The sequence below is a fragment of the Puma concolor genome, chromosome D4 (genome assembly GCF_028749965.1).
Source record: "Puma concolor isolate L17-30 chromosome D4, mPumCon1.1.hap2, whole genome shotgun sequence".
Taxonomy (NCBI): Eukaryota; Metazoa; Chordata; class Mammalia; order Carnivora; family Felidae; genus Puma; species Puma concolor.
Window position 1 is genome coordinate 73056367 of NC_141679.1, and position 20863 is coordinate 73077229.

At 42.0% G+C, this 20863-nt stretch overlaps 1 protein-coding gene across 1 annotated transcript in view; it reads right to left on the bottom strand.

The window, feature by feature from the left end:
* Positions 1-6084: 6084 nt before the first annotated feature.
* The window catches only part of SUSD1 (sushi domain containing 1), a 138715-nt gene continuing 123936 nt past the window's right edge, over positions 6085-20863 (bottom strand). The window contains exons 16-19 of the mRNA XM_086683946.1: positions 17542-17581; positions 9220-9368; positions 7129-7222; positions 6085-6802 (exon numbers count right to left, since the gene is read on the bottom strand). Coding sequence (XP_086540072.1) covers positions 7163-7222; positions 9220-9368; positions 17542-17581 — 249 coding nt within the window. The 3' untranslated portion in view covers positions 6085-6802; positions 7129-7162. The remainder of the gene's footprint in view (positions 6803-7128; positions 7223-9219; positions 9369-17541; positions 17582-20863) is intronic.

The following is a 20863-nucleotide window of genomic DNA, read 5'->3' on the forward strand; positions in this document are numbered from 1 at the left end:
CAACAGATGTTGGCAAGGATGCAGAGAGAGAGGATCTCTTTTGCACTGCTGGTGGGAATTCAAACTGGTGTAGCCACTCTGGAAAGCACTATGGAGGTTCCTCAAAAAATTAAACACAGAACTACCTTATCACCCAGCAATTGCACTACTAGGTATTTATCCAAGGGATACAGGTATGCTGTTTTGAAGGGACACATGCACCCCCATGTTTATAGCAGCACTATCAACAATAGCCAAAGTATGGAAAGAGCCCAAATGTCCATTGATGGATGAATGGATAAAGAAGATGTGGTGTGTGTGTGTGTGTGTGTGTGTGTGTGTGTGTGTGTGTGTGTGTGGTGGAGTATTACTTGGCAATCAAAAAGAATGAAATCATGCCATTTGCAACTACGTGGATGTAACTGCAGGGTATTATGCTAAGTGAAATTAGTCAGAGAAAGACAAAAATCATAGGACTTTACTCATATGAGGACTTTAAGAGACAAAACAGATGAACATAAGGGAAGGGAAACAAAAATAATATAAAAACAGGGAGGGGGACAAAATAGAAGAGACTCATAAATATGGAGAACAAACTGAGGGTTGTTAGAGGGGTTGTGGGAGGGGTTATGGGCTAAATGGGTAAGGGGCATTAAGGAATCTACTCCTGAAATCATTGTTTCACTATATGCTAACTAATTTGGATGTAAATTTTAAAAAAATAAAAAATAAAATTTAAAAAAAAAGGAAGTTTTTTGGGGGCACCTGGCTCAGTCAGTTGAGCATCTGACTCTTGATTTTTGCTCAGGTCATGATCCCAGGGTCATGGAATTGAGCCTCGTGTTGGGCTCTGTGCTGGGCATTGAGCCTGTTTAAGATTCTCTCTCTCTCCCTCTGCCACTCTACCCCATTCATGATCGCTCTCTCAAAAAAAAAAAAAAGAGAGAGAGAGAGTGTGTGGAGTGTGTTGTTAAACTTCTGGATTCCCCTCAAATTGATAGCTAAGAAATGATATCTTACTAATTTGCATTTTTCTTAAAAGTGAGGTTGAACATCTTTTTTTAAAAATGTTTTAGAGCCATTTGCATTTCTTTTTTGTGAGCTATAGTTTCATGTCCTTTGACCCCTAATTGGACTTTTTGTTTTGACCAAATTTCTAAGAAACTGAAAATAATAGGTTGCCAATACTTCCACATTCTAAAATGAGGTTTTTTAAATAGTCTTATGACACCTGATATCCAGGATGTAAAGTGATTTAAATGGAAAAGGTCAAAAGAGAGAAATTCCTTGGAGAAAGCCATTGGTGTCCCAAGAATTTTCAGTCCCCCACCACAATGACAAGGGGATCTTTCCTCAGCCTGGAAAGAGAAGCTTCAAGGGGACCCCACACTCAGAGTTTCTGACTTGCGTCCCGTAAACCTTTGAAAGACATGCTGGCCTGGTAGCGGATTCCAAGGATAAGAAACTCAAGGGTCAAGAAGCTGAGGTTGTCAGGGCAGCAATAGGACAAAAAAGGGGGATCCACACTGGGAACAAGCTACACTTCCACTAATGTGAGGACAAAGGGTCAAATGAATAAGGAAACTTGTGTGGCTGGAGTGACCTGTGAGAACAGGCAGTCCTCCATTGGCATGGAAGGATCCCATGAGTCCAGTGGATACCTGGGAAAGTAATTATGTTGGGGGAGACACCTTGGTGTGACTTCTCCCAAAAAAGGACAGACTTCCAGGGCAGGACATCTCCAGGAACACCAGCAGTGAGAGGCCATGGGATACACGTTCAGGGGCAGGAGCTGAGGCCGTGACTTAAGAGGCCAGGATAACAAAATAGAAAATACCTAGATATACATAACACAAAATAAGCATAAGCTACCTTGTAAACTGAAAACGAGAATACTCTAGAGAGGGACACACACAAAATTAAATGGAGACACATTCCATGTTGTGAGATAGGAGCACTCTTTATTGACCACATGCTCCCCACCCCAACCAAAAAAAATATTAAGAATTTAGGGGTAATATGACCAAATAGTTCCTTAGTTTATGTATAATAAATATGTATACATGAATAAATATATAATAAGATCTGAGAATAATCTGAGAATTAACAGAAAGAGTGGTAACTTAATTTTACTTGGTACTAAAAATCCTATTTTAAAGTTTGAACAGGTGGTATTGGCACAGAAATAGATCAGCAGAACAAAGGAGAACATTCAGAAATAGACTTTGGTATCTAATTCAGTATATAATTCAAACCACTAGGGGAAAAAAGTCAATGAATATTAATAGGACAACTGGCTAAAACCATTTAACAGCTTAATTTAAAGAAAAGAAAAAAAAAAAAAAGATCCCCTCTGTCCCGAACCTCACTCTGTATACTAAAATAAACTTCAGATGGATTAAAGATTTAAATGTTTTTATTTTATTTTTTTTAACGTTTATTTGTTTTTGAGACAGAGAGAGACAGAGCATGAGCTGGGGAGGGGCAGAGAGAGAGGGAGACACGGAAGCTGAAGCAGGCTCCAGGCTCTGAGCTGTCAGCACTGAGCCCGACGCGGCGCTCAAACTCACGGACCGCGAGATCATGACCTGAGCGGAAGTCGGCCGCTTAACCGACTGAGCCACCCAGGCGCCCCTAGATTTAAATGTTTTTTAAAACTGCTGAATTATATTTATTACCTTGAGATTGGAAGGTCCCTCAAGCATGGCACCAAAGATACAATATATAAGGAAAAAATGGATAAATCTGACTACCTAAATGTTAAGGTTTTGTGTGGCAAGATATGACACAATCAGGGTCAAAAGGGGGAATGATAAGCTACAAAATTTGTTTATAAAATATATGACAGCCAGGAATAAAAATTACTATGATACAAAGAGCTTTTCATATCAATAAAAGACAAACCAAGTACCGAGAAAAAAGGCAATTCACCCAGACAGAATTACAAATGACCAATCAACATGCAAAAATAAAGATATGCAAATAAAGCATGGAAACATCATTTTTCACCCATCAGATTAATCAAGATGAAAGATATCAACAGTGCCCGGTGGTGCTGAGGCTTTCTACTGGTGAGATTGTAAACTGGTATAAACTTTCTGCTAAGATGCCTCTGACGTAGTAAACGTAAAACATATATCATTTTCAATTTCACACAATTATACAATTTGTATAAGAATAGTAAACATTTGGAAACATCCTAAATACATAATGCACAAAAGAGTATTGGCTAAATAAAATATGGCACAAAATTCTAATGCGGTCACCATTGACTGCATTTAAAAATGTACCCAGAAATGAAAGAAGCAGTTTACAAAACCACACATGTAGTTTGACCCCATTTTTGTAACCCAAAAAATGGGTTGCACCAAAAAATTTATGGATATGGATACACATGCATACACACACACATCACCAAAATGATTCATTTATTCTCCTTCTCTCTCTCAAACAATACGAACACTGCTTTTTTAATTGATTTGCTTCAATGTATCACCTGTCCACAAACTTAGGCACAAAGAAAGCCCCATCCTCTTTCCTCTCCAAAATGCAGCACTTCAGTTAAGCAACAAGTCATGCAGGCAAAAGGCCCCTAAAGCACTAATTGATTGACTACTACTAACATTGGTTTTCTCTTAGATGAATAGAATGGAAAAATAGAAGGTTAGAAACTCCAAATGTGAGATCAGCAATAAAAAGGGAACACCTTTTTACTTCCTTTAGCATCACTTTAAATATTAACTTGATCCCAAACTAATGTGGAATTGCAAGATAATCACTTTTGCTCTGGTCTTGGGTTAAGTGCCCAGCTACAGTTTCAGGTCTTGAGTCAGAGACAAACTATTACCTATTTCCCCTAATTAACCTCCAACTCTTTGGTGGTTTGTGGCTCCTTGTAGAAGAGATCTCGGGGGGAGATACCTTTTACTGAAAAGACAGATAAAAGAAGATCGGCTACAGTAGAAAAGGTCAATGGTTAAAATACATATATGGAGAGAGAAACACAAAGGCCTGACTCTCCCCAAAACCAAAAGGATGTCCAAAGGTGAGCTCAAGGCCAGTCAAATCCCAGGAATGAGGAATAGACTTGCATCAGATGACTCGGCCCCACAACTCAGGTCACATACCTGTCTGAACCCATTTCTCCATTCTAAAGTGGGAAAAACGGTAACCCCTAACCTTCCCACCACACACGACTGTTATGAGGATGGAATAGAAGAATGTGTATAAACAAAAACTCCAGTGGATATAAACAAAAACCTCAGGCATGCAGACACACAAATCAGCCAGGGAACAATCTGCTCCTATCTGGTCAACCTCTAATTTTGATTCCTAACCTAGAAGGGCGCTCACAACTGGGTCTCAGTGCTCACCTCTACACGCTTCCCCATGACAGTCAATAGGGGGAGATCCTGGCTCCATCCTCAGCTTGGACCTGGCTTTATTTAGAGGCACTCCAAAGCGACTCCAAGTGCTGCCTGGGCAGCCCTTGGGCAGACAGACCCTGCATTCTCCCGGGAAGACCCACTATTGCTCTCCTGAGATGCCCTCCCCACCTTAACCACGAATCCACTTGGGGGAAAAAAAAAAAAAAAAGAACAGTAATGTAGTAAAGCTCCCGGGTGAATTTAGAGAACCTCAAGCTTCCCACCGCCATGTTTATGAGGAAACTGTTAGAAAAGAACTGCAGAAAGATATACATCCTTTCTGCAAACTTCAGCACCTGCTTCTGTTCAGTAATACTACTGAGCAACTGTGTTATGTACTCAGAAGTACAGTTTACCGAACATTTTACTTAATATTTAGTCAGTTATTTTACCCAGAAACTTTTGATACTGAGCAGGTGGGATTTCTTGCTTTCAACGACAATTTTGCCAAGTTCCCATGTGGACCACAGTAACTTCTTTGGCAGTTAATTTTAGAGCTGGAAATTAAGGGGGCTACAGAAACATATGGTGTTTACAGAACCAATAAAACAACAACAACAATAATAATTAATTCAGATTCTCTCTTTGGATAGAGGAGACTTTAGGAAAAACCTTATTCATCAGAGACCCTACCCTAGTAACCACAATAATTTGTAAGGATTCCAAATTTCATTCAAGAGCTGTGAAAATAGTATGAGTTTGAATAGTTGCACATAAAGATTAAAAGTAGAAAGGTATTTGTATTAGTCTTTTGAGAGCTCTACTCTATAAATCACCTAAGATGAGAGCAGGAAAGTTTCTAAACACTCATCTGCGGTTGTAGTCCAAGGTAGTACCTCAGAGGACAAAGACAACTATTCCTAATACTGCCTAAGCCGGCACTGAACATCCAGGTGTCAGGATATTGCTTCCCTCTCTCTGACTCTTCCTAATTGAGGGGATATACTTGGACCTGGATCTCCCAGGGCAACTTCATAGACAGTTTACTGTTCCTACTGTTTCCTCATCTGCAATACTCAAGCTCAGACCGCACAGATCTGACCCTCACTAACACCCAGGAAGCTCATGGAGAGATGACACACAAGTCCATCCTATCAGAAAGACTGTCCCTTTTCTCAGGACTGCAACACTGCACAGTTCCAGGGCCACGTTCATATGCACCTTGCCCTGAGGTTATACAATATAACTGTCTCCTGGTTTCCTCTCCCTTGCTTTTTATTCTCCAGGCCTAGAAGAGGGAGAAAAGGGATAATACCATTGTTACTCAGGAAAGCCACACGCCTCTGTCTTCTCCATTCATTTCTTACTGAGCCTTGGAATTACACCACCAGTTAGAGAAGAAAGTTAAAGAACACTGATTCAGAGTTTAAAAGCCAAATCTAGTACATTCCGTCTGTAAATTCAGCAAGTTGACGGTGGGCCCACGGCTGCTTGCATTTAATGTGTCATGATTCATGATAAAGGAACAGTCATAGTTATTGAGGTTGTAGGTAAAGGGGAAGATTACACATCACTCACATTCTTCCCCCTCCCCTATTAACACATGGATTCTGGCCATGGGCTTTATAATGTTTCAACCCATTGTTACTAAAGGAAGGCAGAGGTCATTTATATCAGAGAGTAATAAAAAAGGTAGACAAGGCTGCTATAAACTTTGGTGTGGAAGAGAAGAACTGACTAAATTAACAGAATATTTTTATTGGAATGAAAACTTGTGGCTTTTGATTACCTGTAAACCAATGGATCTGTATCAAAGCGACACTGCCTAACACACATTGCAGGGAACTTACTGGAGTCAGGCCGGGTTAGTATACTATTAGCATGTCGATCGATTATAAGAAAAGGGTTGCTTCTAAAATGTTTGACAAGTTTGCCTACTGTCAATGAGCTCTATCCTTTTGAATGACCTCCTTCATAAAGGCAAATTCTAGCCCAAACTTAAGTCCCCCTCATCGCTCATTGTAAAAGGATGGATTCCAAATTAATTCAGAGATGCCATAAAGGAAGATGCAGAGACTCTCTTGTATTCAATGTCCAGAAGAGATGACTCTCAGGTATCACTCAGAGGAAGACAAGGGTCCAGCCCACATGATCTTTAGCCTGCGGTCAATATTATATTGTATATCAAGGGTCTCACGTTCACACACAGAACTGATTGTGTAGCAAGCAGAGAAGACATCAGCAATTCCTGAGTTTCCTCCTTTTGGGGAATTCCACAGAGGTATTCACCATCCTGAATCCAGAAACGGGACCAAGCTGGGAATGGAAAAAGTTGCGGACCCATACACACCTGGGTGGAAGCCACATGGGGCCTCTGTCTAGGCAGGCACCTGAGAAACAGCCATAACATCTGCCCCAGCACCGTGCATCCTCCACAGGTAGTGCCCGTCCGCAATCTAGATGTGGAGGAGGAAAAGAGTCCATTGACACACTATGGTTTTTCCTTGGTATATCTCTATGTGCAGCTCATGTACCCTCATGGGAAGCAGCATGGGAAATCAGCACAGCCATCACCAACCCTGCTCTTTTTCTGCACCAGAAGCGCATCTCCCTCCCTGCCCGAAGGTGTAGACTACTCGTGCCTTTCACCTGCTGAGTGCTAAGCCCAGGACAACCTCTGCCCACATCCCCTTTGGCTCTCCTCAATCCCAGCTGTTCTCATGACTCCAACCCCATCCTTCCGCCATTCCACTCATTTCTCAAAAATGACAGTCTCACATACCACACGGCTGAGAAGGACAGGAATGCGAGAATAATCACAACAGCCACGGAGCCCAGCCCAACGCCCACCATCTGCTGCAGCATGAATGACGAATCTGCGGAACAAAACCACATGCTGAGCCCACAGCAGGAATCGTGGCCCTCCCAGGAGGCACAGGTGCACCTGTGCTCACTCCATTTTAACCCAGAGCTTGGCCCCATTTACTAAACCATCCCAAGAATGCTCAGAGTGCCTCTGTGTCCCCTGAGTTGGCCTGGAGGGTGTAGGGCCTAAGGAAAATACACTTCCAAGGGATTTCTGAAGAGGAAATAGAAAACCAGGCCACATTCAAGTTACAAGGGATAAAAAAGCTCATTTTGTTGTGAATACAAATACAGCAGACCGTGTTGCTTGTATTGGTCCTCTCTCAACCAATTATGCCTGAAAGTTTTTATAGGCAGTTTTCGTTTGCATTGAGGAAGAAAGAAGTCATTCTGACATCGTTTGGATTTTTGCTCCAAAAATGATAGGTAGGTCCAGTGGTCAAACACAGCAAACAAATCCTCCCTGCCGGATAGAGTCATCTGTCATTTTCCCTGCACACCTACAAGGACAGCACCTCCCTGCTCTGCTCAGCAGGTTGCCATGAGGATAAAGTAAGAAAATTGATGTAAAACCTCTTTGGAGGATGTGTATATGTTCTCTTTGGGGGGTATCATATGTCAACCCCAGGGGGATGCTTTGTTATAAACCAAAAGACACCCACATTTGAGTTGCACATTTGGGCCAAGTGACTGAATCAGAGCATCGTGTTCTACACTAAAGGGCTCATTTTCATTTGCAAACAACTTATTTAGCATTTACTATATGCCAAACACTGTTCTAATTACTTCTCCTAACTACCCAGTGAGGACTATAATAATAGTGTATTGCAATAATAGTGCCCAGCGTAATAATAGTACATGGGACACTATTATTATTATTATTCCCGTTTTACAGATGAGGAATGGAGGCACGGAGTGGTTCAACAACTTGCCCAAGGTGACCTAGCTAATAAACAGCAGAGCCAGATCCAAACCCAAGCTGTCTGGTTCCAGCATCTTTGCTTTTAACCATAACACCATGCTTTCCCAGTGCAGATCTGAATCTACATGGTCTACAGCAGAGAAGGTCATGTTCCCCCTCGTGTAGGCCCTGTCCTTTCCTGCACAGGCTGAGGATGATGGGGTCTCGGACTGTAGCAGTGTAATAGACCAACTGTGCAATGGTGCCACCAGACATCGAAAAGATCTTGGGGGATGACCCTGCATGCATAGAATTAGAAAGAAAAATACCGAGGCACCTGGGTAGCTCAGTCGGTTAAGCATCTGACTCTTGATTTCGGCTCAGGTCATGATCTCATGGTTTGTGGGACTGAGCCCCACATTGGGCTCTGCGCTGACAGCACAAAGCCTGCTTGGGATTCTCTCTCTCCTTCTCTCTCTGTCCCTCCCCCACTTGCACGCACTCTCTCTCAAAATAAATAAAACATAAAAAAAGAAAAAGAAAAATGCCATCAAGCCATGGAATAAACGTAAGGAAGCACAACTAAGTCCAAATTTTACCAAATGATTTGCCATGGTTTTTACTGCCGGAACATCCAAATATTTCATTTTTCTGTACCCTCCTGTTACCAATGCCCCAGGCACATGCTTAGTCTGCCCCTTGGGTCATCCAGCACTGCCTTGGAAAGTTGAAAACAGCAAAAGCAAAGCTCTGTTAAGTAAGGAGGGGCTTGAGAGGAAAATTAGTAGCCCCTGGACTTGAGACCCTCAAACATAGATGACTCTCTTCCTTGGCAGTGAAAGAGGCACATCTGAGAAGAGTTCCTGCTACGTAACTTTTTCATTACTTAATTTGCGCTACAGCAGCCACTGGACACAATGTGGCTATTTAAATCTACACTAGTTTCCATTAATTAAAAGTTCAGTTTCTCCGTCATACCATTTCAAGTGCTCAATTTCAAGTACACATTTCAAGTGCCCAGTAGCCACACGTGGCTAGTTGCTACCATATTGGACAGCACAGCTTCCAAATCTTCCCACTGTTGCAGAAAGCTATGTTGATTGGCACCTGCTCAGATCTCTCCAACCAGGCTGGGAGCAGTTGGGTTCTGTTCTCTAATAGGGTAGCTGGCACCAGCAAAAGCAGCCATGGACTACACTTCTTGCTAAAAAGCTCTGCAAAATCCATTACCTCAGGAAGTGTTTTCAGGAGACTTTCTGGAAAAAAAAACATGGCTTATGCTGTTTGGCTACCTTTAATATTCAGGGGAAAGAAAAAAAAATGTCTTGGCGTTTTAAGAGGCCATACGACAAAATGGAAGGATGTGGTTACACTAGAAATTAGTGGTGAAAAAAAGAAAAAAAAAAACAAACTAGGAGAGTGACTCACATTATTAGTGATAAACAGTGCGGTATCAGCATAGGAATGAATATACTGGAACATAACAGCCTAGAAATAAACCCACGTATACCAAATAAATTTCAGAGCTTAAATACTGAAGTCGGGTTGTCCAAGTCTGTAACTGTGGACTCTGGACAAGTTGCTTAGCCATTCTGTGCCTCAGTTTCCCCACTGAGGGATGATCGAGTAACATGGGAATGATAATAACAGTGCCCACCTCATTGCGTTATTGTGAGAAACAGATGAGGTAAGTCATGTTAGCACTGTGCCTGGCACGCAGTAAGCAACTGGCAAATGTTAGCTATTGTTAATTATTGTTTTGTTACTGTTTCAAATCATTAGGGGAAATGACACATCACTCATAACTAGTGTTGAGAAAATTGGGTGGCCATTTAAAATAAAAGGATTTTGACCATTTGAGCTTATACTATATATGCCAAAATAAAACCCGGACAGGTTAAAGGCTCAAATAGCAACCTAAAAAAATTAGAACAAAATGTAAGTGAATGCCTACCTAAAATATTTATCTAAAGCAGATGAGAATTTTCTAAGCATTATTTACTAATGCAGAAACCATAATGCTAACTGCTGGGAACTACTGTGGCTCCTACCACAAAGCCACCTCTTAAAAGATTTTGCCTGGCCTTGACTTCAAGTTATCATGGACTACACTTTGCAAAGCCTATCTTCCTTCTACAAAGTTCCATGTTCTTTGCTCATCTCCAGCCTGCTTTCTCTTCACCATTTCTCAAAGACCGCTTGCAGTGGTCCACTGGCTCATGTGAAAACTGTATGAACCTGCATTATAGAATGTGCTTCATCCAGGTCAGAAGACTTTATGTGAAGCAGTTAGCTCTTGTCTTGCTTTGAAATGTCCCCTCACAAACCAACAGAACAGAAGCAAAGTGGGAGTGTATGAACCTGACTTTCTCTTGACCATCCACCAGCAGGACATCATTTACCCTAAGCCACATGCCTGCCCAACTACTCCTTACCCTACACAGAAGTATTGGACAATCATCTTTTTTGTTCTGCATAACATGACTTGGGTTCTGGCTCCAGACATGGTTCTTGCTGGTATGCATCTCTTGGTCTCCTTTGTGCATGTAGTCTGTGAAAATCTGAGTCCATCCAATCCAAAGTGTTCACAGTGTAGCCACACAAGATTTCTTTAGGGACTTCCCGCCGTTAATTCCTCACTGAGAACATTTACGGCTGACCAATTTGTATTACATTTTTTAAAGTTCTGCCATCCTCTGGTTACCCTCCCTTCCACGGTTTCATGCTATAAAATCATGCTTATTTTTCTTCTGAATCACTTGTAGAATATTCTATCAGAAACTGAAGTGAGTGAGTCATGTGTTATATCACAGATTTGCAGTGACTCAACCTTGACAGAGTAAATCCATTAGGCTAAACTCCACCATTCTCTTCAGGGTGGCTCCCTGAGGAGGTACAGTGTTCAGGAGGAATGACAGGCCTTCTCTGGGCTTATCTTCAACTCTTGCACTAATGCAAATATCACAGGTGCTGAGGAGCAAGTTAGAAAGACCCTGTGCCTACTCTCAGGCTCTGGGACAGCTTGAAAACTGCCTATGGATGTGGACATTTTTTTTCATGAATTTACACAAGCAGGGCCATTTCCTGAAAGCAATAATTCTGTTCTCCAAAAGGTACAAATAATTAGCACCATGACTTCTATTTGGCATGTGAAATTCCTGTCTGTTATTCTAGGGTCTCCTCACTTGAATTCCCTGCAGAGGAGCAGACGGCGAAGGAGATCAAAGTAGAAGATGAATTTAGAGATAAGTAACACCTGATGAATCAGCAACTTTTTAAAAATTCATTTTCGGGGTGCCTGGGTGGCTTGGTCGGTTAAGCGTCCGACTTCGGCTCAGGTCATGATCTCACGGTCCGTGAGTTCAAGCCCCACATCGGGCTCTGTGCTGACCGCTCAGAGCCTGGAGCCTGTTTCGGATTCTGTGTCTCCCTCTCCCTGCCCCTCCCCTGTTCATGCTCTGTCTCTCTCTGTCTCAAAAATAAATAAACGTTAAAAAAAAAATTTTTTTTTAATAAAAAAAAAAATTCATTTTCTACTGCAGCTTCCAAATTACCATAAACTTAGCAGCTGGCCCCCATTCATTAGCTCGCACTTCTGTAGGCCAGAAGCTCAGGCACATTGTGACTGGGTTCTCTGCTCAGCGTCTTCCAAGGCTGAAATCAATGTGTCAGGTGGTCTGCCTTTCCCTCTGGAGCCTCTGGGGAAGAACCTGCTTCCAAATTCCTTGCAGCTGCAGGACTGAGGTCCCCATATTCTTACTGGCTATCAACCATTGGCGGCTCAGCTCCTATGGGCCACCCACATCCCTGCCATGTGGTTCCCTCCATCTTCAAAGACGGCAGGAGAAACCCTTATGTCAGATCCATCTCTCCCTTTGAATCTCCAGTCTCCCCTGTTTCTGACCCCTAGATCCAGACTGAAAGGGCTCATGTGAAGGTCAGGTCCATCTGGATAATCTATTTGGGATCTTAATTACATCTTCAAATCCTTTCACGGGAACACTGAGAATAGCCTTTGAATGAGTAAATGAGAGAAGGTGGGTGTCCAGCAGTGGCCACATTATAATTCTGCCTACCACAATTATGCAGGTTTAAAATATGCATGTGTGTGTGTGTGTGTGTGTGTGTGTGTGTGTGTGTGTGTATACGTACATGTGTGTAGCGTATACAAACATAAACATACACACTAGGATTAGATCTTAAGGTAACTCTTCCCTGGCTTATTTAGGTATTACACTTCCTATGCTTCATTTTTCATCAGACTATGCGGCTGGCTCACCAGTAATCATCCAACCCAATGGGTTGCAGGCACTGCTCCACTCTTCAAACGTGTTCCCTCAGGGTATGAAATCTAGTATGAAAGGACAAGTGCACCAGTTTTTCTAAAGTATGGCAGAATGGCTAAGGAGAGGGAGAGGAAGAGGGAAGAAGGGAGAGAGAGAGGGCGTTCCTGCCTGTTGAGTAAATTTTAAGAAGCTTCAGGGAGGAGACAGCATTTGATTTTAATCTTGATGAATAGGTGGGATTGTAACAAACTCGTGAGCAAAGATTATAGGAAGGTTATAGGGCAATCCAGGTGGAAATAAGCAAGTAACTGTATGAGCAAAGACACTGAGGAAAATAAGCAAGGGCCGTAACCAGAGAAGAGCTAGCACATCATTTTGAATGAGAAGGAGAGATGCAACTAGAAGGGCATGCTGGTGTCCAAGTGAGGCCTTAGAAACCAGTCTAAAATGTAATGGAGAACCATGGAAGAACCATCAGGGGAAATAGGAAAATCAGAGCCACAGTTTGGACAGATGAGTCAGGCATGTAGGCTGGAGTGAAGAAGGAAACCCTGGGTGTCTCAATCAGTTAAGTGTCTGACTTCGGCTCAGGTCATGATCTCATGGTCCGGAAGTTCAAGACCTGCTTCGGGCTCTGTGCTGACAGCTCAGAGCCTAGAGCCTGCTTCGGATTCTGTGTCTCCTTCTCTCTCTGCTCCTCCCCGACTCTCTCTCTCTCTCTCTCTCTCAAAAATAAACATTAAAAAAAAATTTTTTTTAAAAAAGAAGGAAACTATGAACACCATGATGGAAGAGGAGAAAGGAGGCTTTGCCCACTGTCTGTGCTACAGATAATAAAGGCCTATGCATAAGGGGACGAATCCAGAAATAAGACCAGCACACCCTAGGCGTAAAATGTGGCTGAAAGGGAAAGGGTCACTAATGACTCAGGGGTTTCATGCCTATGACTGAAGAGTGTTCTGTGATTACACATGGGAGATCTGTGATCTCCCATATATCAAATGACTTTGCTTTGTGACTCAGGAAATCACAGACTCAGTACTTTGTGGCTGGAAGGGATCAGAAAGATTGTGGTAAGAGGCAGCTGAGAACCTGCCAAGTTAAATATAATTGCAAAGGCCCTCAGCTGATTAGTAGCAAGGCTCAAGCAAGGAAGCCCAGGCCTCCCCATTTCCCATCAAACCAACTGCTGGTTCCCTGCTAATCACAAAGCCCTTTTAGGAGCAATCTGCGTCAGGTAAGTAGCATAATTTGTCACTGGGCAAAGGCAAGAATGGGGCCGTTGCTCGGCAAATGAACTGGAACAAGTTCAGGACTAATCTGGATCCTGCAAATTATTTTGTGAGATGGCAGTCTCCAACATTTTTGCGAAAGGGGACTGCCAAAGGTGTGTGCACAGTACAGGTAATGTTTGTACAATATAGAGTAGAATTGCCTTCAGAATTTCAATATTACACTGGGTTTTCTATTATCTCCAGAGCCTCCCAGTAGTTTGATTTGAAAGGTTTGAACCCTCTTTCAACACTGGTTTTTAAGTTGAGAGGGGGTAAAAAGGTACCACCAAAAGCCACGTAGACATTTCCAAAGCAAAATCCTCCCTGTTAAGTTAATCACAGTAGAATGACTATAGCCAGCTCTTTGGCCATTTCTTCCACCCAGTTTGAGTTTGCTAATCATATCAAACAGCTGCTGAAAGCCGTGGATTCTGGAAGCTATTTCTATGTCCAGGAGGCCTGCACATCTCCATTCTTCTGATAAAAGCACCTTTTTTTTTTGTGGGAACTCTATTCCCATCCTTATAGCCTTAGGGAATGGATTGGCTGCAAAATGTCCAAATGTTGAAATACGTGGCTATTTCTTGTGGCTTTCATTTAAATTCCATGACAGGGGTGGGAATGCAAGCTGGTGCAGCCACTCTGGAAAACACTATGGAGGTTCCTCAAAAAACTAAAAACAGAACTACCCTACGACCCAGCAATTGCACTACTAGGTATTTATCCAAGGGATACAGGTATGCTGTTTCGAAGGGACACATGCACCCCAATGTTTATAGCAGTGCTATCAACAATAGCCAAAGTATGGAAAGAGCCCAAATGTCCATTGATGGATGAATGGATAAAGAAGATGTGGTATATATATATATATATATATATATATATATATATATATACACATACATATACATACATACAGTGGAGTATTACTCGGCAATCAAAAAGAATGAAATCTTGCCATTTGCAACTACGTGGATGGAACTGGAGGGTATTATGCAAAGTGAAATTAGTCAGTCAGAGAAAGACAAAAATCATATGACTTCACTCATATGAGGACTTTAAGAGAGAAAACAGATGAACATAAGGGAAGGGAAACAAAAATAACATAAAAACAGGGAGGGGGACAAAGCATAAGAGACTCATAAATATGGAGAACAAACTGAGGGTTGCTAGAGGGGTTGTGGGAGGGGTTATGGGCTAAATGGGTAAGGGGCATTAAGGAATCTACTCTTGAAATCATTGTTGTACTATACACTAATTTGGATGTAAATTAAAAAAATAAAATAAATAATTCCAAGACAGGGAGCTTAGCCCATCTACACACAGAAGTGTAACAACACACATCTTTGTTAAGAAAGACCCTCACTAATTATGCTAAGTGAGATAAGTCAGACATAGAAAGACAAATATTATACAATCATATTTATATGTGAAATCTAAAAAGGGAGAACTCATAGAAATAGAGAGTAGAATGGTAGTTGCCAGGGTCAGGGGGGTGGGGAGAAATGGGGTGATGTTGGCCAGAGTACAAACTTCCAGTTATAAAATGAATAAGTACTAGGGATCTAATGTACAACATGGCAACTATAATTAACAATACTGTATTAAATACTTGAAAGCTGCCGAGAGAGTAGATCTTAAATGTTCACACATAACACAAACATACATGGTAATCATGTGAGCTGATGGAGGTGTTAACTAACCTCATTGTGGTAACCATTTTGCAATATAGATCAAGTCACCACCTTAAATTCAATGTTATATGTAAATTATATCTCAAGAGAGTAGAGGGGGATGGGGCACAAAGACCCTCGCTGCCTGGCAACCACAATCCAATGGTCTAGTAATGCGCCTTGCCCAGTAGAAAAGCCATGTCCTCTGCTCTTTTTGAAGCTGGTGTCAGTAGAGATTAAAAAGATGGGAAATAAGATTAGAAGACAAGCAGACAAATGAAGGAAGTCTAATTCTCCAGGTCCCTTCCCATCATTTCCTGCTAAGCACCCTCTACTGACAAGGTAACAAATCCCCCATTGTGAAGTACCCCGAGCTGGAGTCCTCCTGGAAGCAGAGTTCTGCAGGCACTTCCTTACCACCCCAGCCTATTGTTTTATGCTGCTCTGAGGTAACAGACAGGATGCAAGGGGTTAAACTGATACTCCAAGCTAAGAGCAAAATTCCTCAGGGTGTTGCTAGGACTCATAAACCGCAAAGAAAAAAGGTCCAGATACAAAGGTCATAAACTTGACAGGATTTCTGGTATTAAGCAACAAACTAATGGAATTCCTAGGAATCAAATCTACTGGCTGGCTGCCTGTTGGTTTAAAGAAATGTACTGCCAGGGAAATCCCAAGTCTGGCAACGAAGGAGCTGTGATTGCTCAAGCCCTGAGGCAGTTCTCCCACCTGGACAACTGCCCGTGCGAGGAAGAAGGTTTAAGCTACACAGCACCCAGCTGCTACATCTCTTGTGTCTGTACAGCTCTGGAGGAAAGGGACAAGGGTACTCACTCTCCCATCGGGCAGACCCAGGAAAAGACTGAGGCAGCCCATCTAACCGACCAGGCGGCTCACTCTGCTGCCAGGGCAGGGGATGCCAGTTTTTCCCATCCAGCAGGATGTGGTCGCTGTTATGGGCGCCCTGACCACTGCACAGCCTTTTATCTTTTCCTCCTTTCTAAATGAAAGTGCTTATTGCGCTTATTCAGTTTCCCCTTTCACATTATAAACTGCGGTTTGAGGATGCTTACATTGGGCATTTAGTCATAGATTGCTAACAGATCGTGAGAGGTCCCCCTGGATTTCATCAAGAGGGATGGACCATCCTCAGGAATCCTGGTCTTGGAGCTGGATGCAGTAACAGACCCACACACAGTTGTCGTCCAATAGAGTTCTACTTGTGGTTGTATAGAGGATAATTCTTCCATCGTGGAGGAGGTTTTTCTTAAAAGTATACATATAAGTGTGTGCGCATGCGAAGCAGCTAAATGGCTCAAAGCAGTGGACTGTTTTGCTCTTTGTATTGGTCTGTCAACATGTTTCTGCGTGCCTCTTTTCCTGATGGGGATCGTGTCCACCTCTCAGTGCAATCCGAGTGTCGCTGTCCATGTCAATCACACTGATCTGCCCCCAACCAGCCACATGAATAAGCCCAAAACCCAAGGTAGGCTGTTCATAGTACATAGTACTCTAGGAGGTGGTACCAGTCATCCCACGGACAGGCACTTAATCTAGGAGAAAGGGTTCTTCCCCTGAATTGAAAAACTTTCTGTTCCCACTGGAGTTGCTAAACTGGGCAGCTGGTGCCCATCCCTCTCCATCGCATGGCTTATTGTAGAAGAAAATGAAGCCAACCCATCCTTAGAAACAGAAAGCAGAGGGGTGCCTGGGTGGCTCAGTCAGTTAAGCGTCCAACTTTGGCTCAGGTCATGATCTCACAGTTCATGAGTTCGAGCCCCGCGTGGAACTCTGTGCTGACAGCTCAGAGCCTGAAGCCTACTTTAGATTCTATGTCTCCTTCTCTCTCTGCCCCTCCCTTGCTTGTGCTCTGTCTCTCAAAAATGAATAAATGTTAAAAAAAAAAAAAAAGAAAGAAAGAAAGAAAGAAAAGAAACAGCAGAGACAGAGGCAGAGTGTGCCACTCCTGGTGTCAAGTCCCAAGTGTCAGTTTCTGGAGTCCTGGTGCCCTTGTGGGTTTGGGCCCATATGCTCCCCACCCCCATCCTTTTCAGCTATGGCTTTTTGCTTAAACTAGTATGAGATGGGTTTCTGTCACCTTTAACAATTTAAAAAGAAATCTCATTAACATAACTCGATGCTGCAGGCTGGAGGGGAGAAATAAGGACAGGATGCTTAAGCAGAAAATGGTTTTACCTTTCACATGAGCCCAAACTGCACAGGAGCATCTTCTCACCTATAAAGGAAAACACAACACGTTTAACTAGGCAGCACATGACATCAGTTTAAATAATACATTTTAGCCAAGAAAATTTAATGTTCTACTTCTCTTAATTTGGATGAAAATATCTTTAAGGCCTCTTCTAGCTCTAACATAGTATACCTTAGCCATGTGACTACTAAGTATTCAAGGGACTGGCATAGGTAGCAGGGACAGAAGTGACCCTGGGGATCAATTCTATAGCTTCTCAAAAGATCTCACAAAGCACACACTATGGGTAAAGGACAGAAATGGCAATGAGTTTCATTCCCCTGGCCAGCTCTGAGCAACTGGCATTGACTGCCTGTGAACTCTGTTGAGAAAGATTCCGAGGTCACATCCAGTTCAGGAAGATAGTGATGCATGTGATAGGCTAGGCTATGAGAAGCCTTGGCATATAATAATACTTCACCTCTCTAGAGAATACTTACCCGGCTGCCTCAGTTACCCAAACAGTAGCCAAGGGCCAGAAAGAGAACAAAATAACAACAACAACAATAGTAATAACATATGAAAGCTCATCCATGGTAGAGGAGACCCACAAACTCATTGGAATGAAATACCTTCTCTTCTCCCCCAGTTATTATGTGCATATTTGTCTGTTAGGAATGGCTGGGATTACTCTGCAAAACATTCCCCAGAGGAAACTAAATAGCAGGGGTTAGAGAAGGATCCCTCTAAGTTCAAAAGGAAATTCTCTTTCAAGTGACAACCTTGGGCAATCTGGTTTTCTTAAAAATTGAAAAAATATATTTACACTGACAAATTCTGGGGAAAGCTCAAAATGGCCATAAGCTTTTGAATGTGACTAATTTTGCCTTGATGCTAAGTGCATCTAGTGGAAAATAATATCCAATAATAACCAGTGAAAGGGATCTAACCTTAATAACCAGTAAGGCAGGTATTTGGGAATGGAGTATATTAAAGGAGAGAAATTGGTGGGGCCAGGTGAAGAAGGGAGCTCATTAAAACAGAGTGTCATGACCAGATTTACACTTTACAAAACTCATTCTGGCAGTTATATGGATCAAAGAGACAGAATAAGAGACAGGAAGATGAGTTAGAAAATTTGATGTTCAGGCAAGAGATGTCAAAGGCTAAACAGTGTTAATGAGGAAGGAGAGAAAAGGATGATTTTACACAGCATTACGGTAATAGAATAGATAGGATTTGATGATGCACTAGACAAGAAGATAAGGAGGCAGGAGGCAAGAATTATTCCTCCATTTCTATCTTAGCAACTGGGTGCATGGTGGTGCTAGTTACTGGGATAGATAGACGGAGAACTAGAAAACACTTCCTGGTTTCAAATTTTACTCCAAAGCTATAGTAATCAAAACTGTGTGGTGCTGGCATAAAGACAGACACATAGACCAATACAGAATAGAGAGCCCAAAAAGAAGCTCTTGCATACATATCAAATAATTTTCAACAAGGGTGGCCAAGAACATTCAATGGGTAAAGGAAATATTTTTGACAAATGGTGCCAAAGAAGATATACAGATCTTTTTAACAATTGGATTTAGCAATGATTTCTTGGATGTGACACCAAAGGCATGGGCAACAAAAGAAAAAATAGACAAACTTGACTTCATCAAAATTAAGATCTTTTGAGGATGTGGAGAAAAAAAGCACACTCATGCACTGTTAGCAAACTGGCGTGGCCACTGTGGAAAACTGTACGGAGGGCCCTCAAAAAATTAAAAATAGAACTACCACATGATCCAGTAATGCCACTATTGGGTATTTACCCAAAGCATATGAAAACTGAATTGAAAAAAATACATGCACCCCTATGTTTATTGCAGCACTATATACAATAAGCAAGATATGGAAGCAATTCAAGTGTCCATCAATAGATGAATGGATAAAGGTGTGTGTGTGTGTGTGTGTGTGTGGTGCTCAGCCATAAAAAAGAATGACAACTTGCCATTTGCAACAATATAGAGGGATCTAGAGAGTATAATGCTAAGTGAAATGAGGCAGAGAAGAGACAAAGAGGAAAAAATACAGAGAACAAACTGGTTGATGCCCAAGGGTTGGTGGGTGGGTGAAATAAATGGGTGAATAAATGAAATAAATAAATGAAATACTGAGTTCACTTATCATGATGAGCACTGAATAATGCACTGAATTGTTGAATCACTATATTGTACACTTGAAATGTAACACTGTATATTAATTATACTGGAATAAAAAAAAGAAGCTTATAACATTAAGAACTTTTGTGCATCAAAGGGCACTTACAACAGAGTAAAAAGGCCATCCATGGAATGGTAGAAAATATTTGCACATTGCAAATCTCATAAAGGATTAATATCCAGAATATATAGAGAACTCCTAAAACCCGACAACAAAGAAATAAATAACCTTTTTCAAAAATGGGTAAAGGGAGGCATATGGGTGACGCAGTTGGTTGAGCATCCAAGTTTGGCTCAGGTCATGATCTCATGGTTCAGTTTGTGGGTTTGAACCCTGAGTTGGGCTCTCTGCTGTCAGCACAGAGCCCACTTTTGATCCTCTGTCCCCCCTCTCTCTCTGCCCCTCTCCTGCTCACACATGTGTGTGCATGTGTGCCCTCTCAAAAAGTAAACATTAAAAAAAATGGGCAAATGACTTGAATAACCATTTCCCCAAAGAAGATATAAAAGTTGTCAAAAGCATTTTGAAAAGATGCTCAACATCGCTAATCATTAGAAAAACAGAAGCCCAAACCACAATGAGACACCACCCCACATCCATTAGGAGGGCCATTATCAAAACAGAAAACAGCAGTTCTTGGGGAGGATGTAGAGAAAATGGAATAATTGTGTACTGTCGGTGAGAATATAATATGGTGCCACTGCTGTGTGGCAGTTCTTCAAAAAAATACAAAGATAATTACCATATGACCCAACGATTCCAACTCTGGGTCAATGCTGAAAAAATGGAGAGCAAGGACTCAAAGGAGATATTTGTACAGCATGTTCATAGCAGCCTTATTCAAAATAGCTCAAAGATGGAAGCAACCCAAGCATCTATCCACAGATGAATGGCTAAAATGTGGTGCATACATACAGTAGAATGTTAAAAAGGGAGGATGGGGTGCCTGGGTGGCTCAGTCGGTTGAGAGTCCGACTTCAGCTCAGGTCATGATCCCACCGTGGTGAGATCTGGTTTCCACTGGGCATGGAGCCTGCTTGAGATTCTCTCTCCCTCTGCCCTCTTCCCCACTCATGCTCATGCACGTGCACTCTCTCAAATTAAAAAAAAAAAATT